Genomic DNA, 19,547 nt, shown 5'->3' with positions numbered 1-19,547 from the left:
AATGTCACCCGGTAACGGCAGGAGCTCTGTTGAATGAGAACCTGCTGCGGGCTGGGCATAGTGCGCGTGTGCTGTGGGACCATCTGATGCCATCCTCGCGTGCCCTCTCGAGTGAGTCCTCTTACCGGTTAGCGGGTGAGGAGCCGCCTGCAGAGGCCGGTACTGCAGGTGCCTGGCCCCGCAGGGTTTGGGTTGACACCGGCTCACAGCTCGCCTGACCGTGAGGATGCGCCCCGTGGTCTTGGAGAGCTTAGCGCCCCCGCCCTCATTCCACGACCCGTACTCTGTACCTTCAGTTGCCCTTTTCCTTAAATTTAGAACGTGTGTGTGTGGATGCGTCTAGTGACTCAAGAATAAATGGAAGATGGCTGTGTCCCCGTACGGGCTCCACACTTGTCGCCGTCTTCTGTCTGTGCCTTCCTTGCACTTCTGTGACTTGTCCACGTGACTGCTGGCTCTGTCCCTCCGTCATTCCAGTGTGCACTTTAATAGAACGTGTGCATGTTGGTATTTGCCAGCAGGGAGCCGGCTTTGCACAGGCTCTGTGCCTTGACGGGGTCCCAGAGGACGGGCCCCCAGAGGACGGGCCCCCAGAGGACGGGCCCTGCGGACTCGTGACTGGGGCTCACCGCCTCCCGGGCTGCGGCTTCACGGGGGCGCGCCGCCTCCGCAAGAGGACAGACAGTTGTAGGTGGTCCTGGGAGGCCGTTCGGCAATGACAAAGCAGGATGGGCCAGATGGGAAGGCAGCGATGAAATTAGTCGAGCTGGAGAGAGGAAGCAAAGATGAAGGACTGCGTGGCTGACCAGAGGCGGGCCCGACGCGAGGTCGGAGCCCGGGCAGCCGGCTGGGCAGGTGCCTTCCTGTGACAGCAGCCAGCAGGAATGAGGACTTCCCTGTGCGCATCCCCACCTGGCTTCTCGGCCCCTCCCCGACTCGGGCCGAGCCTCGCTGGGCCTGTGAGTCAGGGGGATGAAGGCCGCACCCCCTCTCCCGATCCGACCTCACGGGGGGAATGCGGGAAGGACTCACGTCTGGAGAACAGCGTGTGGAGCTCATCCCACTTTCTCACACAGTGACGCCTCATGACGAGGCTTTGTGGCTGACGCCCTGGTACGGTGTTCTGTCATTTGAAAAACGATCTTAGTTATAAACACACCAAACCCATTCAGTGTAACTTAAGCACATTTTCCAAAAACTTGGGGATGGCGTTAATCTTCTGTCGGTGCGTCAGCAGCCCGGGCTGCGGGAACGAGCTTCCGGTGGGTGCTGGAGCGCACCCTCCCCCCGGCGGGACTCTAGAAAGCCGCTGCTTCCCGGCCCGCGCTGGGCCCGGCCTGCTCTCGGCCCTCGCCTGCTGTCCAGTTTTCACGGGTTAGGCCGTGGTGCCCAGCGGGCACTGAACTCGTGCCCTGTCTGCTTGATTGTTCTGCCTGGGGCCACTAGTGACCTCGGCCCTTCCTCCCAGCACAGAGATTAGATGGCAGCGCCCGGCGTGTCCTGCCTCCCTGGCCGCAGCCTCAGGCCTCCTGCACCACCGGGGTGCCTCCCACAGTGCCGGTGCCTGCGCCCTACCTGCCGGGGCAGTGCTGTGGGCGACAGCAGGTCTCCACACGGCTGTTTGTGCCGGGGCAGAGCGGTAGCGGGCATTTACCCGCGGAGGCCTTCCCGGGAGGGAGACGCGCCGTGTTCCTGTGGATGGAGATCTGTCCCTGTCTCCTCTGCGTGGCTCCTGGCCTTGGGAGCCTGCGTCTTCCTTTCTCGTTCGATCGGGAGCATCTGTAAGACCATCTCCAACCTACGACCACGGAGTGGCTGAGCCCGAGGGCACGCGCTGGCAAGGGGCAAAGAGGAACACCCCAACTGCCTTCGGGGGCGTCTGCCCTGAGACACAGCCCTCTTTCCTCAGACGTCCCTCCCGGGCCTCCGGCGGCTCAGATAAAAACCCAAAGGGGGTCCGTCCGGTGGGCTCAGGGGTTGAATGTTGGCCTGTGAACCAGGAGGTCCCGGTTCGATTCCTGGTCAGGTCACATGCTGGGTTGTGGGTTCGATCCCCAGTGTGGGGCTTGTGGGAGGCAGCCCATCAATGATTCTCTCTCATCACTGATGTTTTTACCTCTCTCTCCCTCTCCCTTCCTCTCAGAAATCAATAAAAATGTGTTCAAACAAACAAACAAACAAACAAACAAACAGAGGGAGCATCAGGTTCTCATTGCCCATGGTTTTCTGTCTTGGAGCGAGAGCCCCTCTCCTGCCCGGTCCCCTGGCAGAGCTCTGTGCACGGCTGCCCCTGGTTCGGGCCTCTGGAGCAGTCCTTAGTCTTCCCCTGGCGCCTGTGCCCTTGGAACTTGGACAAGGGGAGGTTGCAGGCCGTCATGTTGTCGAGTGCTCCTTGGGTGTGTGTGCACCTTCCTTCCGCTTCCTCATGGTGAAGGTCAGTTACGTAACGTGGGCAGGTGACCGCACCTTCTCCGTCACGTGACGGATGACCTTCACTCGGGTGGCCAGGGTTAGGCAGGGTCTGCAGGCTGCACTGCGGAGCCGCGCGTCCCCGCAGGATGGGCGGGTTTGGCTGGGATGTGCTTTGTTTGTCCCGTTTCACACCAGCTTTCCCCTTTATCAGCTACTGCCTCCCCTGGACTCCGGTGTCCTTGCCGGCGGTCGCTGTGACCGTCCGTTCTCCTGTGGGTCCACCATTCCTTTGAGCGCTTCCTTCCCCGCGCACAGGCCCGCCTTGTGCTTCCTGACCCAGCCCTGGGGCGCGGGGCCGGGTTCCTTGGCTGCGGCAGGTGTTTCGAAACCGAGATCTGACACTGGAGAGGCTTGTTGTTGGGGCGTCGCTGCGCCCGGGCCGCTCTGTGGGCGGAGCGCTCTCTGTGGACACGGCATGGACGTCTGGTGTTCCGTACCCCATGCACGGAGCCGGGAGTTCACCCCGGGACCTCCAGGTCTCACCCGGCGCTCTCGGGTGTCCTCTCCCTCCCGCAGTCCCACTCGGACCCAGGAACCCGGCTTCCGGTTCCTCAGGCCCGTTTGCTTCCTGGGGAAGCCTCCGTGTGCCCACCTCCACTTCACCCTGTGCCCGGCACGGATGTCCTCACCCCAGTGTCACCCCCCTCGGGCTCCACCTTAAAGGGGCGTGGAGGGGAGACGGGGCCGGAGGAAGGAGAGGCACTTGGGGCTTGCTGCCTGCCCCCTCTTCCTTTGCGTGACAGCGAAGCGTTTTCTCGTGGTGGTGGCTGATCCCAGTGTGGCGGCTCCCACGCTTGCAGAGGCCCCGGCCTCAGCCGGTCCAGCCCAAGAAGCCCCACCTTGAGCTTAGAAACCCCAGCACCAGCAGCAGCACAGAGCCCTTTGCAGGGGGTCCGAGATCCCACGCCTTCCCTTTGGTCCTCCTGACTGGGGCTTCCTGCATCTGCTCCGCGATGCGTCAGTGGTCGGCATCGCTTCTTTATGACCTGGTTCATAGTTCTTTGTATTAAAGTTTCTTCGTTCAAATAACTGCTGTGGTTCCTGTCCGGGGGGCAGGGTCACCATGGCCCTGTGTGGACATTGGCTCACACCCTGTTTGAAATGTCACTTCTCCTTTTCACCTGCTTACGTCCTGTCAGAGTGAGCTCACGGCCTCCGTGCCTGTGTGGTCTGCACCAGGGTTGGATTTTCTGTCCTGGGTTTAGCTAATCTATACTGATAACAGGCAAATATGCAAATGGTCGTCACGCCGTCATGCCATAACAACAGATCAGCAGGGACCTGAGGATGCTTGGCGCCGGGCTGGGCTGGGGGACCTGAGGTCGCACCCGGCAGGGCTTGACGGGGGACCTGAGGCTGTGCCCCCTACCCGGCGGGGCTTGACGGGGGACCTGAGGCTGCACCCCCCTCCCGGCGGGGCTTGACGGGGGACCTGAGGCTGCAACCCCTCCCGGCGGGGCTTGACGGGGGACCTGAGGCTGCACCCCCCTCCTGGCGGGGCTTGACAGGGGACCTGAGGCTGCACCCCCCTCCCGGTGGGGCTTGACAGGGGACCTGAGGCTGCACCCCCCTCCCGGTGGGGCTTGACAGGGGAACTGAGGCTGTGCCCCCTACCTGGCGGGGCTTGACAGGGAGGAGGCCGGGGCTGGCCGGGTTTGGGTCTTGTGTGATTTCAAGGCGCATGTGGGTGGGCGGGGACTTGACTCTGGGTCCCATGGTGCACCCCTGACTCTGATAGGAGGGAGATTTTCATATACATTTTACTAATTTTATTTAATCTCTGACACTTCTATTATAGAGAAAGAGCAAATAGCAATAATAAAATATTTCCTCTAATTCCCTTTTTTAAAAAAATACATTTTATTGATTTTTTTTACAGAGAGGAAGGGGGAGGGATAGAAAGTTAGAAACATCGATGAGAGAGAAACATCGATCAGCTGCCTCTTGCACACCTCCTACTGGGGATGTGCCCACAACCAGGGTACATGCCCTTGACCGGAATCGAACCTGTGACCTTTCAGTCCCCAGGCCGACGCTCTATCCACTGAGCCAAACCGGTCAGGGCCAATTCCCTTTTAATGTGCATGAATTTCGTGCACTGGGCCACTAGTTAGTCTACAATGTTCACACACTGGTACCGGTACCGTGGCTTTACTGCTTCTTAGAACCGTTTGGAAACATTTCGTATTCTTTAGGAAAAGGAACCTTTTCTGTGGGGTTTCCCCCGGGCCCTTGTAGTGCCTCTGCTTACAAATGAGCGCCCGTTCCCAGAGCTGCTTTTTCACTGCTCAAGCCCCCAGTTTCCTTTCACGCTTTCATCTCATGTTTGTGCCCGAGCCCTCCCCTGCTTATCGATGGGCCCTGGTAAATCGTGCGGTCACTCAGGCCTGGCACCGACGGGAAAAATGCAGCAGCGCCACATGCGAGCAGCAAGCAGCAGGAGCACTGATGAGGGTGCCGGCAGCTGAGGGTCATCGATGTGGGAAGGTCAGAGGTGAAGAGAGCGGGCAGTTGGGTTGCAGCCGTGGCACAAGGTGCTTGCACTCCTGGGCCTCAGTTGTCACTGTTCCCAGGTTCCTGCGTGGGTCAGAGGGACCTTTGGCCCACTTGATGGATGAAGAAATTTTGTCACAGGATCAGATGCTTTTTCTAGATGGTACGGCCACCAACGGCGGCGTCCTTAGGACTGGCCTCCCCTGCCCGAGTGGACGCTGGCTTTCCCCTGGGCCCTCAGCGGCATGGCCTCTCCTGCCCGTGTGGAGGAATCAGCAGAATGGGGCAAAACACATCAGACCACCTGATACACACGGATGTTAAAACTGGAAATTAAAATAAACATCCAGCCCTAGCGGGTGTGGCTCAGTGGATAGAGCGTCGGACTGTGGACTAAGGGTCCCGAGTTCGGTTCTGGTCAGGCACATGCCCGGGTTGTGGGCTTGGTCCCCAGTAGAGGGCGTTCAGGAGGCAGCCGATCAATGATTCTCTCTCATCATTGATGTTTGTATCTTTCTCTCCCTCTCCCTTCCTCTCTGATATCAATACAAATCTACTTAAAAACCTAAAATAAAATAAACACTCCACACTTCTACATTCTCTAGCCAACAGGTGAATAATGGATTAACTAGTTAAAAAGCCATTCAGCAAAAAGTAAGGTTGAATATCAGGTCTTTAAAGAGTTTACAACTTTGCCCTAACCAGTTTGGCTCAGTGGATGGAGCGTCAGCCTGTGGACTGGGGCGGGGGGGTCCCAGGTTCGATTCTGGTCAAGGGCATGTACCTTGGTTGCGGGCACATCCCCAGTGGGAGGTGTGCAGGAGGCAGCTGATCGATGTTTCTCTCTCATCGATGTTTCTAACTCTCTATCCCTTTCCCTTCCTCTCTGTAAAAAGTCAATAAAATATATTTTAAAAAAGTTTACAACTTTCTAAATAAGCCTTAGTAGTAAAATGACAAAAAGGAATTAATTCATTTTTATTAAAAGTAATAAATTTTATACAATAAATAAGCATAATTAAGATGTAACGCAGGAACAGAAGGGAGGAGTGGTGTTCGCAGCTGTTGTTTGGGAGAGCCGAAGTAAAGCACTACACACACCATCTAAGCAGATGCAGACGTGGCCGGTGAGCAGGTCAGGACTGGGCGGCTGACACCGGGGACGGTGCCGGGGAGGGCGGATGGCTTTGGTGTGGGGACAGGACAGCTGACTCAGGAGACAGTTTGGAAGGCAGTTCGGGAACCGTAAAAGGTTAGTGCCCTTTGGAGAGTCCTGGAATTTCATTCTAAAAATTACTTAAGGTAGTAGAGCTCCGTGCCTGATCATGTTCATTGCAAATTTCTTCACCATAACAAAATAACAATTTTGAGAATTAAACGTTCAACCGATGTGTTTAATAGATACATGATTTTAAAATGGTTGGTGTGCCAACTTATTGAAATACTGGAGGCCCAGTGCACAAAATTCGTGCACTCGAGGGGGGGGGGGTCCCTCAGCCCAGCCTGCGCCCTCTTGCAGTCCCGGAGCCCGTGGGGGATGTCTGACTGACGGCTTAGGCTGACATCCTTAGCGCTGCTGCACTCGCCAGCCATGAACCCGACTGCTGGCTGAGCGGCACTCCCCTGTGGGAGTGCACTGACCACCAGGGGGCAGTTCCTGCATTGGGCGTCTGCCCCCTGTTGGTCAGTGCGCGTCATAGCGACTGGTTGTTCCGCCATCTGGTCAGTTTGCATATTAGCCTTTTATTATATAGGATAGGATTATATATCCGTTAAAATGAAATTGAGTAGGATAGAAATCTGAAAATATAAGAAGTAAAATAGAAGCAGAATACAAGTTACGTCAACACTGAGTATGTCTGAGCAAGGAGGGAGAGGGGGCGTGGCACAGTGCAGGGGCTCGGGGTTCAGTTAGGGTCTTGGACTTTCCGTGTCGCGGCTTGGTCTGCACATTTAAAACCGCTCGCGGGCTCTGTGAGTCTGGGTTTGTGGGGTGTCGGCTGTCGTGTCGGGCCCCTGCCCGGGAGCAGCGTGGGGACAGCAACAGCGCTCATTCCTGGGCGGGGCTTCTTCCCCCAGACCGCTCTCTGGGGAGACAGGACGCGCCTGGTTAATTGGGGTGCTTTTCTTCATGGTGAAATGGAAGGGTCACCCCAAAGGTACCAAGGGGGGTGTGGTCTTCGGTGGCTGTTCAATAAACACATTTCCACGCGCAGTGTTTGGGGTATTTCTGGTCATATTGGAAAGAAAGAAAGGAGGATCACGGACGACCTTGACGTTCCAGCACAGGGGTTTTCCGCCCTGGCCTTGAACAGTGAGAACTCGGGCCTGTGTTCCCTTTCCTGTCTCTGTGCCGATGGGCACTTGCCGCCGGGGCAGCAGTTCACGCCGATGGCACCAAGAGCCTCCTGGGCGCTGGCAGCGAGCCAGGGGATGGACCGTATGGCCTAGCATCTCTTTAAGGAGAAGCAGGAGAGAGTTAGCTGGTAACGAGGATGGAGCTCGGTCAGCAGCCAGAACACGGCAGGGCTGCTTGTGGAGATCATGTAGGTGTCGGTGGAAGAAAGCAGCACAGAGCCCTGGCCGGTGTGGCTCAGTGGATAGAGCATCAGCCTGCGGGCTGAAGGGTCCCAGGTTCGATTCCAGTCAAGGGCACATGCCAGAGTTGTGGGCTCGGTCCCCAGAAGGGGGCGTGCAGGAAGCAGCCGATCAATGATTCTCTTTCATCATTGATGTTTCAATCTCTCCCTCTCCCTTCCTCTCAGAAATCAATAAAAAATAAAAAAATAAAAAGAAAGAAAGCACAGAAAGATCCCTGGCCCCTCTGCCCACTTTCCCCCAATGGGAGTGTTTTGTAGGACGATAGTCGTGGAGGATCTGAGAAAGAAGGATAGAGAGAATGAAAGTGGGCATAAAACTTAAGGATGTAGGCCTGAAGGTGTAGGAGAGGTGGGTGCTAGACGACGGGTGGGGTGGGGTAGGGGGGGCGGCGAGGATGGGCGGGGTCGGGAGGCCAGGCGTGTGGCTTCTGGTCCGGCTCTGCCACCTGCTCTGTGTTCCTGGAAGGAAGTCACACAGATGTTGAGCTCCGGGCGACTGTCGCAGGCAGGCGCCAGCTGGGGGCTCCCAAGACAGAGAGGAAGACTGCTGTCCCCACGCTCTAGGGCAGACCCGGCGGCGGGGGGGGGGGCGGGGGGGGCGCGGGTGAGCCGAGCCCTCTGAAGGCTCTGGGGAGGGAGCTGCTTGTCTCTCCCAGCTTCGGGGCAGCGTGTGGGGCACGATTGTCCTCCACGCTCTGAGCTGGTCTGGAGTCATTCACGGGAGACGGATTAACGGGAGGAAATGTCCTGAGTTGTTACGGAGGTCCACGTGTGGGTGCCAGGGGACTGACACCCCAAGCTGCATTGGGCAGAGGTTTAGGTGCCCTTCTGACTAAGGAGAAGAGGCCGGGTCTGGGATTCCCAAGGGGAAGCAGGGGCTTCACGGGCAGAGGAGAAAGCACACTGGACCCACGTTCTAGCTGGGCCACCAGAAGCAGCGGGGCACGGGGTGACAGACAGGCGGGCCAGCTTCTCCCCTGGCGCCCCGCAGTTCCTGTCAGTGCCCGGGGACGCCCTTCCTTAAGCAGGTTTCTACCTGGATTCCCGGAGGCAGGTAATGGGGGGAGGGCCAGGGATCTCTCGGAGTCTTTTGTTTCTTAAAAACCAGCTTAACATCCGTTTCCCAAAAGGCATATTGCAGGATGGCCAGCCTGTGGCCCCCTCAGCAGCATCCCTGTTCCTTGGCCTGCATCCCTGTTCCAGCCATGCCTCCATCTGTGGCCCCTGTCCCTCAGGGCCCAAACCCCCTCTTGGTATAGGGACGGCATCAGTGTTGGATTTAAGGCTCTGCCCGTTCCTGTTGTGTCCTCATCTCCACTTGAGGACATCTGCCAGGCCCTCTTCCAAACAAGTCACATTCCCAGCTGCCGGCGGACACGATTTGGGGGTTCGCTGCTGAGCTAGTGCATGCTCCAAGAAGCCTGGGTCCCCCTCCTCCTCCCACAGTAAGGGTAATAATGGAGTTTGTCTCAGGGGCGGGCTGGGCGAGCACAGGAGCGCAGCATGGAGGGGCTCCTGTGGGAGGAGCCATGTGAGTATCGGGCCCCGTCCCCTGTTTTCCGGGGGCACCTGCATTGCTCCCTGGAGTGCCTCCTGTGCTCCCCCATCTCTGCAGGTGAGCTCCGAGCTCACTCACCGGGAGCACAGCAGTGGCAGCTGCTGCAGAACAGGCAGCACGCACGTCAGCTCCTGGGTAGCAGCTGGCAGCTGGGTCTTGCTTCCGTGACTTGCCGGGCCTCTGCGGTGAGGGTCTTTGTCATAACGGGTGTTGCTGTGTAGGTGCTGATGACAAACACCCACGTTAACTTAGCACAAAACTACTTACTTTAAAAGTAAACGTTTTCTATAAAAAGTATAGCTTCCTCGAATAACCAATTGATTGGGTTTTGGGACGGCATTCATTTAGCAGACAAGGTGTTAACTCCGCTTTTTCCGTTTGTAGCCAAGCCCTTTACCCAGCTGGTGAAGGAGATGCAGCTCCGGAGAGAGGACTTCGAGATCATCAAAGTCATCGGCAGGGGCGCCTTCGGCGAGGTGAGCTCAGCTTCGTGTTGTTGCTTTGCACGGGTTGCCAGCGCCACCTGCAGCATTCTTGGGCCCTCCTGTTGATTTGGGGTGAGGCAGTCATTGGTAACCCTGGGAGAGCGCTTGGACGGAATCTGAAAGGTGGGGTTAAGAGAAAAACAAAAACGAAAGCTTGTGACTGGTGAATTACCCTGACCGTCGTTCTGGCCAAAATAGTTTCTTACAGACCAGTAAGGTTTTAAAAAGTCCACCTGTTAATTTTCTTTGAAACGCATGGAGAGTAAAATATGGTCGTTCTCGTTACTTGTGGCTGCGGCCACCGGTCTGCGCCGCCCTGCCTGGCACCAGGAGAGGGCAGCTTGTCCAGCGCGGGCCGCCTCACTGCGGCTGGGCACACGTCCTCCCTGCCCGGGGCGGGTGGCGGCCTCTGCAGGTGGCGCTCTCCTCCCAGGCTCGCCGCAGCCTCGCTGTCAGGCACAGGTGCCCCGGGCGGAGGGGTCAGGTGGCTGTCAGGTGGCTGTCAGGCGGAGGGGTCAGGTGGCTGTCAGGCGGAGAGGTCAGGTTGCTGTCAGGCACAGGTGCCCCGGGCGGAGGGGTCAGGTGGCTGTCAGGCGGAGGGGTCAGGTGGCTGTCAGGCGGAGAGGTCAGGTCGCTGTCGGGCGCAGGTGCCCCGGGCGGAGAGGTCAGGTCGCTGTCAGGCAGAGGGGTCAGGTGGCTGTCAGGCGCAGGTGCCCCGGGCGGAGGGGTCAGGTCGCTGTCAGGTGCAGGTGCCCCGGGCGGAGAGGTCAGGTTGCTGTCAGGCGGAGAGGTCAGGTGGCTGTCAGGCGCAGGTGCCCCGGGCGGAGGGGTCAGGTCGCTGTCAGGTGCAGGTGCCCCGGGCGGAGAGGTCAGGTCGCTGTCAGGCGGAGAGGTCAGGTGGCTGTCAGGCGCAGGTGCCCCGGCGGAGAGGTCAGGTGGCTGTCAGGCGGAGGGGTCAGGTGGCTGTCAGGCGGAGAGGTCAGGTCGCTGTCAGGCACAGGTGCCCCGGCGGAGAGGTCAGGTGGCTGTCAGGCGCAGGTGCCCCGGGTGGAGGGGTCAGGTGGCTGTCAGACGGAGAGGTCAGGTGGCTGTACAGTGAGCGCCTTCAGAGCGCCTCTCACGCCGGAGCGCATGCATCCTGTGCTCGCGTTGCAGCTGCGCGTCCTGGCCGGGACCGAAGCCCGTGCATCGCAGCGCCCGCCCTGCCTGCGGGTGAGGACCCCCCGGGCGAGAGCAGACGTGAGGTGGCGTTGGCCGTGCAGGCGTTTAGTGCTGTGCACTCGGAAGGGAAGCGAACAGCAGTCTGACTGGCGCAGGTTCTCCTGTGCAGTCTCTACTTCTGAGGGAGAGCCAGGCCTGGCAGCCGCCTTAGAGAGCGTCTCACTGCTGCCCGTTCTCTGCCACAGACACACGGGGCCCACCCGTGGCGCTCACAGGGCTCCTGCGAGAAGGCCTGCTGGGCCGCTGCCGTGTGCTGACCCTCTTGTCTTCCTGGGAAACTGCCCTGGCCTCTGACAGGTCCCATTCCTCTCCCTCATACCCCGCCCCGGCCCTGCCTTCCTGCCCCTCTTCTCCATCCCTCATCCCTGAGAGCTAGTCTCCCCAAGGCGGGGGGGGGTGGGGTGGAGGGAGAGGGAGCAGCACCACAGAGGCTGCTTGGGGGCAGCCTTGTCCTCTGGGATGGCCGCTCCTCCCAGGCCCGCCCAGGCTGACCCGATCTCCAGGGTCACCTCAGAACCCAGGGATCCAGGGTCCTCAGCCAGATTCAATCACGGTGACTAGGATGGGACAGTGAGGTTCCTCTGGTTTTGCTACTTTGATATTGAAGTATAATGACATATAAAACGCCCCGGTCTAAGTGGACATTTGGAGTATGGCAGAAGTGTACGCCTATGCAGCCAGTACCCCGGTTGGTAGACAGCATTTCTCTGCCCTGGAAGGTTCCCTCCTATTGCTTTCTGGACCCCCCTCCTGTGAGCCCCACGGGCCCCCAGGCAGCGGCTCTCCTGGTTGTCACCAACCGGGAGCTTAGTTTAAAGGAACCACAGGAAGACCGAGTTCTGCGCAGAGATAGCAGATCTCTGAGCTAAAGGTGGTGGTGTCAGGCATGGTCTTTGTTGTTTAGGAAAAGGAGGAGAAAGCCTGTTGAAGTCAAGCCTGACTCGGTTCAGTCTCTACTACTTACACCACTGTCATCCTTGTCCCAGGAGCCGAGCCAGGCTCGGGCCCGCACAGCTCCGGCAGCGCCAGGGAGTGGCCCCTGCAGGAGGGAAAAGGAAAGAACAAGAGAATACTGCTGTGCCCAGATTGTTCATAGTGACTTTTACTGATTTTTAAAATTATTTCAGAGAGAGGAAGGGAGAGGGGGAGAGAGAGAGAGAGAGAGAGAGAGAGAGAGAGAGAGAGAGAGGGATATCAATGATGAGAGAGAATCATGGATCGGCTGCCTCCTGCACGCCCCCTACTGGGGATTGAGCCCGCAACCCGGGCATGTGCCCTGACCGGGACTTGAACCGTGACCTCCTGGTTCATGGGTTGATGCTCAACCACTGAGCCACACCAGCTGAGCTGTAGTTCCTTTTAGTGCTCTTTTTTGCCAAAGAACTCGATACAAAACTGTTTTGCGTTTCCAAGAAGGAAGCAGTGATCACTTCCCACGTTCCTGCACGTTAAGAGAAGCACGCCCTTGCCCAGGCCTTTGCAGAAGCCCTCGGGGTCTCTCCTTCCTTTCTCCCTCTCAGCTTCACCCCCTTCTCTGTACGCACCCCTCCACCCCCACTTCAACCCCCAGGTCACCTCCCGTGCCTGGCTCCACACCAGCACTCCTCACTGCTCCTCCCACCACCCGGCGTTCTGTGTCCAGTCTGGGGACCCTGTGCGTGCTCCCCATCCTCCCTGCCAAAGCTGGAGTCTGGGATTCTGTAGACAGCCTCACTGAACCCACCGTGGCTGTTCGGAGTATTCCCGTAATCACGCACCCGGGATGGGCCCTTCCAGCTTCTGTCTCTGATGGCGCCGGCGGATCACAGAAATGAGGCCACTCCTCATCAGTGCTGGGATCAGAAGGCTGTTGGCACGTTCTTCTGGCTGGACTATTCTTTCCTCACCACAGGCTGGGGTCGCGCCGGGGCGTGCATGCGGGCTTCCCCTCACCAGGCTGGGACATTTGCTTGTGACTGTCATTTTAACATAGTCTCCAAAAGCAGGCACCTGCAGTGAGGTGGAGAGTTGGGGAGCCCGAACTGAGAGCGGGCGGGGGAGTGCTTAGTGCGGCGCCCGGCCCGTGGAGGCGCTCGCGGACCTTGGCGGTGCCTGGCATGTGCTGGTTAGAAAGCAGGGAAGAGAGCCGAAACCGGTTTGGCTCAGTGGATAGAGCGTCGGCCTGCGGACTGAAGGGTCCCGGGTTCGATTCCGGTCAGGGGCATGTACCTTGGTTGCGGGCATATCCCCAGTGGGGAGTGTGCAGGAGGCAGCTGATCGATGTTTCTCTCTCATCGATGTTTCTAGCTCTCTATCCCTCTCCCTTCCTCTCTGTAAAATATCAATAAAATATATTTAAAAACAAAAACAAAAAAAACTTCAGTGCTGAGTACTGGGTGCGTAGAGAGTCCTCTACTTGGGGTGCGTCTGGAGAGTTTCACAACAAACCTTTAAAAATTCATCAACAGCTCCCAAGCTTGGCTCCCTGCAGCCACGTGCACCATCCCGTGCTCATGCCTACACGCCGCGCTGGTGCTCAGGTATCTACCTCTCACTCAGCTCTCATGCAATGTGCTCAGGATGGTGTCAGACACATGTTAGACTCGGCATGCTGGCTGCCAGCCATATCCTTCAAAGTACAACTCACATGCCACCTCTTCCAGGAAGTCCTCGGGGACTTCCTGACCCCTGCCCAATCTCAGATGAGCTCTTCCACTGCCACCAGCACCAGATGTGCTGTTTGTGCCATCACGGGGCACTTTCTCCCTGACATAAGTGGATTGTTCACTGGCCCAAGTCTCTAGCACGAGGCCATAGCTGCGTACTGAGTGAGTAACTTCTGTGAGAGCAAGCAGACCTTTCTGCTGCGAGTGGAGGCAGCCCACAGCAGGTGTCCAGCAGAGTCCCGCATTACCCTCTTCCCTGCTTTCTTTTTCTTTTCTTTTCTTTTTTTTTTTATATTTTATTGATATTTTACAGAGAGGAAGGGAGAGGGATAGAGAGTTAGAAACATCGATGAGAGAGAAACATCGATCAGCTGCCTCCTGCACATCCCCCACTGGGGATGTGCCCGCAACCAAGGTACATGCCCTTGACCGGAATCAAACCCTGGACCCTTCAGTCCGCAGGCCGACGCTCTACCCACTGAGCCAAACCGGTTTCGGCAGCACTGAAGTTTTTTTTACCTAAACAGGTGTGATTGATCATTCAAGTTGCTGTGTGGCTCAAATCAAGTTTTTTGTTTGTTTGTTTTTTTAAGTATACTTTATTGATTTTTACAGAGAGAGGAAGGGAGAGGGATAGAGAGTTAGAAACATCGATGAGAGAGAAACATCGATCAGCTGCCTCTTGCACACCTCCTACTGGGGATGTGCCCGCAACCAAGGTACATGCCCTTGACCGGAATCGAACCCTGGACCCTTCAGTCCGCAGGCCGACGCTCTACCCACTGAGCCACACCGGTTAGGGCTCAAATCAAGTTCTGATGGTTGAAAGAGCAAGTCCTCATTTACATAGAAAACTTTCCTTAACACCTCATTTCCAGGCCATTAATATCTCACTGTGATTTTATGAAAATGCACTTTGTGACACTCCCGTTTGTATTCCAGGTTGCTGTTGTCAAAATGAAGAACACTGAACGAATTTATGCCATGAAAATCCTCAATAAGTGGGAAATGCTGAAAAGAGCAGAGGTGAGTGTGAGCGAGCCACAGTCCCCGCCAGTCTGCGCCTTCCTCCTTGGCAAGAGTGAGCTGCTCTTGGCATCAGATGTCGGCCTCCTCCCCACTCTGCCCTCTGCACCCGTGTTCGCGCCTGTCCCCTCACCCCTCCCGAGGGTCCCCTCACCCCTCCCGAGGGTCCCCTCACCCCGCCCGAGAGTCCCCTCACCCCTCCCGAGAGTCCCCTCCCCCCTCCCGAGGGTCCCCTCACCCCACCCGAGAGTCCTCTCACCCCTCCCGAGGGTCCCCTCACCCCTCCCGAGGGTCCCCTCACCCCACCCGAGGGTCCCCTCACCCCACCCGAGGGTCCCCTCACCCCACCCGAGGGTCCCCTCACCCCACCCGAGGGTCCCCTCACTCCTCCCGAGAGTCCCCTCACCCCACCCGAGAGTCCCCTCACCCCACCCGAGAGTCCCCCACGTCCCGCCCGAGAGTCCCCCACGTCCCGCCCGAGAGTCCCCCACGTCCCGCCCTAGAGTCCCCCACGTCCCTCCCGAGAGTCCCCCTCGTCCCGCCCGAGAGTCCCCCTCGTCCCGCCCGAGAGTTCCCCTCGCGTCTGGGCGGTGCTGTTGACTGAGGGCGAAGCACAGCTTCGTGAACCTTGTGGGCATCTGTCTTGGTTCTGCTCCACGTGCAAAAGGAACGATGGGATCTGGAGCCCCCGTACGTGCCGAAGTGTTTATCTCCCTCTCAGTGGGGACGGAGCCATGAGTAACAGCAGGTGACTGCTGCTTGGCGGCCCGATCCTCTTCCCTCCGTGCCCTCCTGCGACAGCTGCTCCTGCCCGGCACCTCTCCGCAGCCCCCGCTGAGCAGGCGAGGCCACCAGAGCCGGCTTCTTGTCCAGTGGCCCCGCTTCTGTCTCCCTTCAGCCCCCTCGGCCCCCGTCCCTCACGGCCTCAGAGCCAGGCCCTGCCAGATAATGCCAGGAGCTGCCCTTTCCGGCCTGCCAGCCCCTGTGCGGCCCTCTGACTCCTCCCACCGGCCAGCCCCGAGCGCCGGTCCCTCAGTCCTCTGTCTGCGTGGCCCCTGCACACGGCCCTCATCCACACCTGCTGGGCGAGCCCTCTGCGGGGCCCCCCTCCCTCTGCAATCGGCTCTTCCCTGCTTTTGGAAGTGCCTCCTGGTTTCTCTCCCTCCACACCCTCCTGGTAATTGGAGGTGGCCCTTTCCTCTTCGGTTCTGCAATTCCTGCCCGTGGCACCGCTGCCTCGGCAGATAACAGAGCGGGCCACCATCTCAGTGGTCGCTTCAGGGGGTCAGGGCTTGGTGGTGGGCATTCTCGGCCCAGACCCACCAGGGCTGCTCTCCCTCCTCCCGCTCCCTCCCCTGCTGTGGCCCTCGCCGCTCAGTAAGTGCATGCTGGTTGACTGTCACGACTGACTTTGCAGTCACCTGGGCTCGCAGGGCTGGTGGCCATGGCTGCCTCCGCCCCTCATTCCACGCTGCACTGCAGCCTCCCTCCGCCATCCTCACTCGGCGGGTCTCCTGCACCTGCACCCTCACTCCTGCCGCCTCGACGCAGCCCTCTCTCACGTCACCACTGGCACCTTGGCAAACGCAGGAACACCTATGGGGACACAATTCTTCATGGGGGGGAGATACAGCTGCTGTTACATGGAAGTTTGGGGGGAGGAATGGGTGTTGGGGGGAAAGAAATAGTAGGAGCACGTTCCATTCAAGTTGTATTTTCACCCGAGTTGGTTTATGAAAGACGACTGAGCCTATTTAATAGAGCTTGTCAGGTTAAACTCCCAAGTGTGTGTGTGTGTGTGTACGTGTGTGTGTGTGTGTGTTTAAATTTTGAAAGTTATAAAAGCCCCAAGGTTATTTTCTCTATTGTGCCAGTTAGTATGGTGGTGTGTGTGCGTGGTGCCATGGTGAGTACGTGAGGGTAGGTATTGCTTGTTTAATTGGAACCTGGTGACACAAAGCAAGAGGTCAGGAGAACAGTTGCAAAGCAGTGTGTGGCTATAACTTGTAGACGGGGCTGGGTGTCAGTTTAGCTTTCTTGGTCATAAAAAAAAATTCAGAGCTGTTAAAACAGAACTGGTGAATAATACATCTATTTCCTGGATGGTTGACGTGCTGGCCCCCAGTTTAAGAGTGGGCTTCACCGGGAATGGTGGAGGTGGGTGCTGGAGAACCCCAGCGTCCGCTCTGGAACTGTCCTGGGTCCAGCCGCCTTCCCCAGGCCCCGGGGCTGGGCGGGACCGGCTAGGGCGGACCGTGGGCCAGCCGCATCCTCGCGTCTGCATCTAGTCAGTAGAATCAGGACGCATCCACCTCAGAATTCCTTTTAGAAAGAAAAGCTTTTCAAAGAAGCTGAGAAGAGAACGTGTAGAGAAGGCACGCTGTGAAGGGCCTGCTGAGATTGGAGAGAAAGGCGCTCTGTCTAGCGCCCTGCACCCAGGCCTCCATCGGGCCTGTGTTGTTGCAAGTTTCACATGTGAGGAGTGAAAAGCTTACGTTAAACCCTCAACAGAGAGGAAGTGTTACTGTGATGATGCTGAAGACCTGGCTACTTTCACTTTTTAAAAGTCCCCTTTGCTCCCTGTCAGTTACTCCCGCTCACAGTAGTGAGGAGAGTGTTCCTGACTTTTCTTTCCCCGACGCCTTGTCTCTGCCCTCTGCAGCTGCCAGCTTGTTCTCCGTCTGTGGGAATGTTTCTGTTTTGTTTGTTTATTCACTGAGCACAGTACCCTCTAGGTCAGTCTGTGCTGTTGCAAATGGCAAGATTCCATTCTTTTCAAGGCTGAGTAATAGTCCGTTGTACATGCTGACATCATCTGTTGATGGGCACTTGGGTTGCTTCCGTATCTCCTCTATAGTAAAAGGCTAACGTGCAAATTGTCCCCTCGGGAGTTCGACTGCTCGCTATGATGTGCGCTGACCACCAGGGGGCGGCGCAGAACGAAGGAAGGCCCCAATTGGCCCTGATCACCGGCCAGCCCTAGGGACCCTCCCGTGCAAGCATTTCATGCACTGGGCCTCTAGTTGTAAGTAATGCTGTTGTGAACATAGGGGTGCATGTGTTGTTTTGAATGAATGTATTTGGTTCTTTTTGGATAAATACTGAGAAGTGGAGTTGCTGAGTCATATGGCAGCCCTATTTTTCCTTTTTTGAGGACTCTATACTGTTTCCTGTAGTGGCTGCACCAATTTGCAATCCCAACAACAGTGAATGAGGGTTCCCTTTTCTCCACATCGTTGCCCATGGCTGTTTCTAAATACAGGTGCAACCTGTGTATTAAAGCTCTTAAAAAAACAAAGCTGTAGAGTCTAAAAATAGAGTCTCCTACCCACATGCTCCAGGCCATGGTCCTCATGGTAGAATTCTGTTAGGATGTGTGCATCCGTGTCCTGCAGATAGGCCACGTTCCTTAAAAATAATCCACCCAGACGAGTAAGCAGGTGTGTGTTCATCCTGCCACTCACGTGGCTGCTAGACTGTGGGTCCGTGACGGGGCAGACACGAGGGGTGGCTGCACCCCTGGCCACCCCCAGGAGGCTGACCCCGTAAAGAGAAGTCAGGTGATACTGGATGGGAGGGGCCCAGCCCAGAAGCTGTTGCCGACCCCATCCCCACTAGTGAGTTGAATCTCTCGTGTGGGCCATAGAGACCGCAGGTGTGGAAGGGGTGGGTGCAGGAGCAGGAGGGACAGGTGGGTGCAGCCTTTCAGCTGGCACAGGTGTGCTGAGGATGGGGCGCAGCCGCCTGGGGAGACAGTGTGCGCCTGGTTCCAGGCGGGTGGAGGCCGGGCTGCCTGCAGCGGGAGGACAGGTGGGTGCCTCCGGCCTGCAGCTGGAGGACAGGTGGGTGCCTCCGGCCTGCAGCGGGAGGACAGGTGAGTGCCTCCGGAGCCGTGGCAGCAGGGCCTCTGTTCAGGACCGCCCTGCGGGGCGTTTCCCCACGGTCACTGACACTCCCGATGCCTTGCAGACGGCGTGTTTCCGGGAGGAGCGCGACGTGCTGGTGAACGGGGACTGCCAGTGGATCACCACCCTGCACTACGCCTTCCAGGACGAGAATTACCTGGTACGTGGTCGGCCCGCCCGCGGGTTCTGACGCCTTCGTGCTGTCAGTGAAACTGAAGGTGACCGACAGCCGACCTTTAAATAGGTACCTGGCTCTGTGAAACTGGGGTTTGTCTTACATCATGGTTGTGGTTGGCAGGTGGGTTCTGAATAGACTGTTCACACCTGTTCTTCTAATCCCTGCGGGGCCTGGGGTGTGAGGACATGTCTGCTTTGAAGAAGAATAGGAAGCTGCTGTAGGGCTTTAAGGATCGAAAAGGCTCGTATTGGTGTGGACAGAGGGGCCGCTCCCGATCCCTGAGCGCTGCCGTGGGTTTTCTCCGTCCTGTCCCGTGACCCAGCGAGCTAGGCCTTCACAGTTTTCATCACTTTCTAAGGGGGCTGCCTGGGCACAGAGGCAGGGACTGCCGGGCTGGCCGGCCCGAGTGGCAGGCGGTGCGGGCGCTCTGGCTCTGCAGACAGCGCAGTCCTGGCGCTCAGGGCCATCCCCTCGGGCAGCCTTGCTCCCGCCTTGTTGCCGCCCCATGGACTCTCCAGTCCGTTTCCTGTTCCGATGGGACATGAAGGAGGTTCCCGAGGTGGCACGGACCCGGAAGGACACTGCGTGTCTGTCTGAGAGGTTTCCCCGCAAGCAGTGCAGCGTGCGGGCCTCTGAACGCTAGGCATGACCCCTTTCTCGGAGCCGCTCGGGCGTTCCAGCCCAGGAGCCATCTTGAGGTTGGAGGCGCCCAGTTAGAAGTGCAGCGGAAATTAGGGAGAGAAGGAAGGCGAGGGCTCTGTCGCCTTCTCGGTGTGAACACGCGGTGCTGCGCTCAGAGGCCAGGCAGGCTGCCCCTGCCACCCGCCACCGGTGTCCTTAGGTGAGTCCCTGCCCCCCCCCCCCCCCCCCGCTTCCCCAGGACAGCGGCAGGTGCACTGCAGGGGCCGGGGAAGTGGCAGACCTGGAAAGCTGGCCCCGTGCGCGGCCTGGCTGTTGTGAGGCG

The 19,547-nt window shown here is 58.1% G+C and overlaps 1 protein-coding gene across 1 annotated transcript in view; it reads left to right on the top strand.

Moving 5' to 3' along the window:
• Positions 1–19,547, top strand: part of CDC42BPB (CDC42 binding protein kinase beta) — an 89,401-nt gene that overhangs the window by 27,787 nt on the left and 42,067 nt on the right. Inside the window, exons 2-4 of the mRNA XM_080665007.1 lie at positions 9,508–9,599; positions 14,417–14,500; positions 18,470–18,565. Coding sequence (XP_080521133.1) covers positions 9,508–9,599; positions 14,417–14,500; positions 18,470–18,565 — 272 coding nt within the window. The remainder of the gene's footprint in view (positions 1–9,507; positions 9,600–14,416; positions 14,501–18,469; positions 18,566–19,547) is intronic.

Source organism: Plecotus auritus (assembly GCF_963455305.1).
Source record: "Plecotus auritus genome assembly, chromosome: 1".
Lineage (NCBI taxonomy): Eukaryota > Metazoa > Chordata > Mammalia > Chiroptera > Vespertilionidae > Plecotus > Plecotus auritus.
The sequence above is the reverse complement of the archived record's forward strand: the minus strand, read 5'-3'. Positions and strand labels throughout refer to the sequence as shown.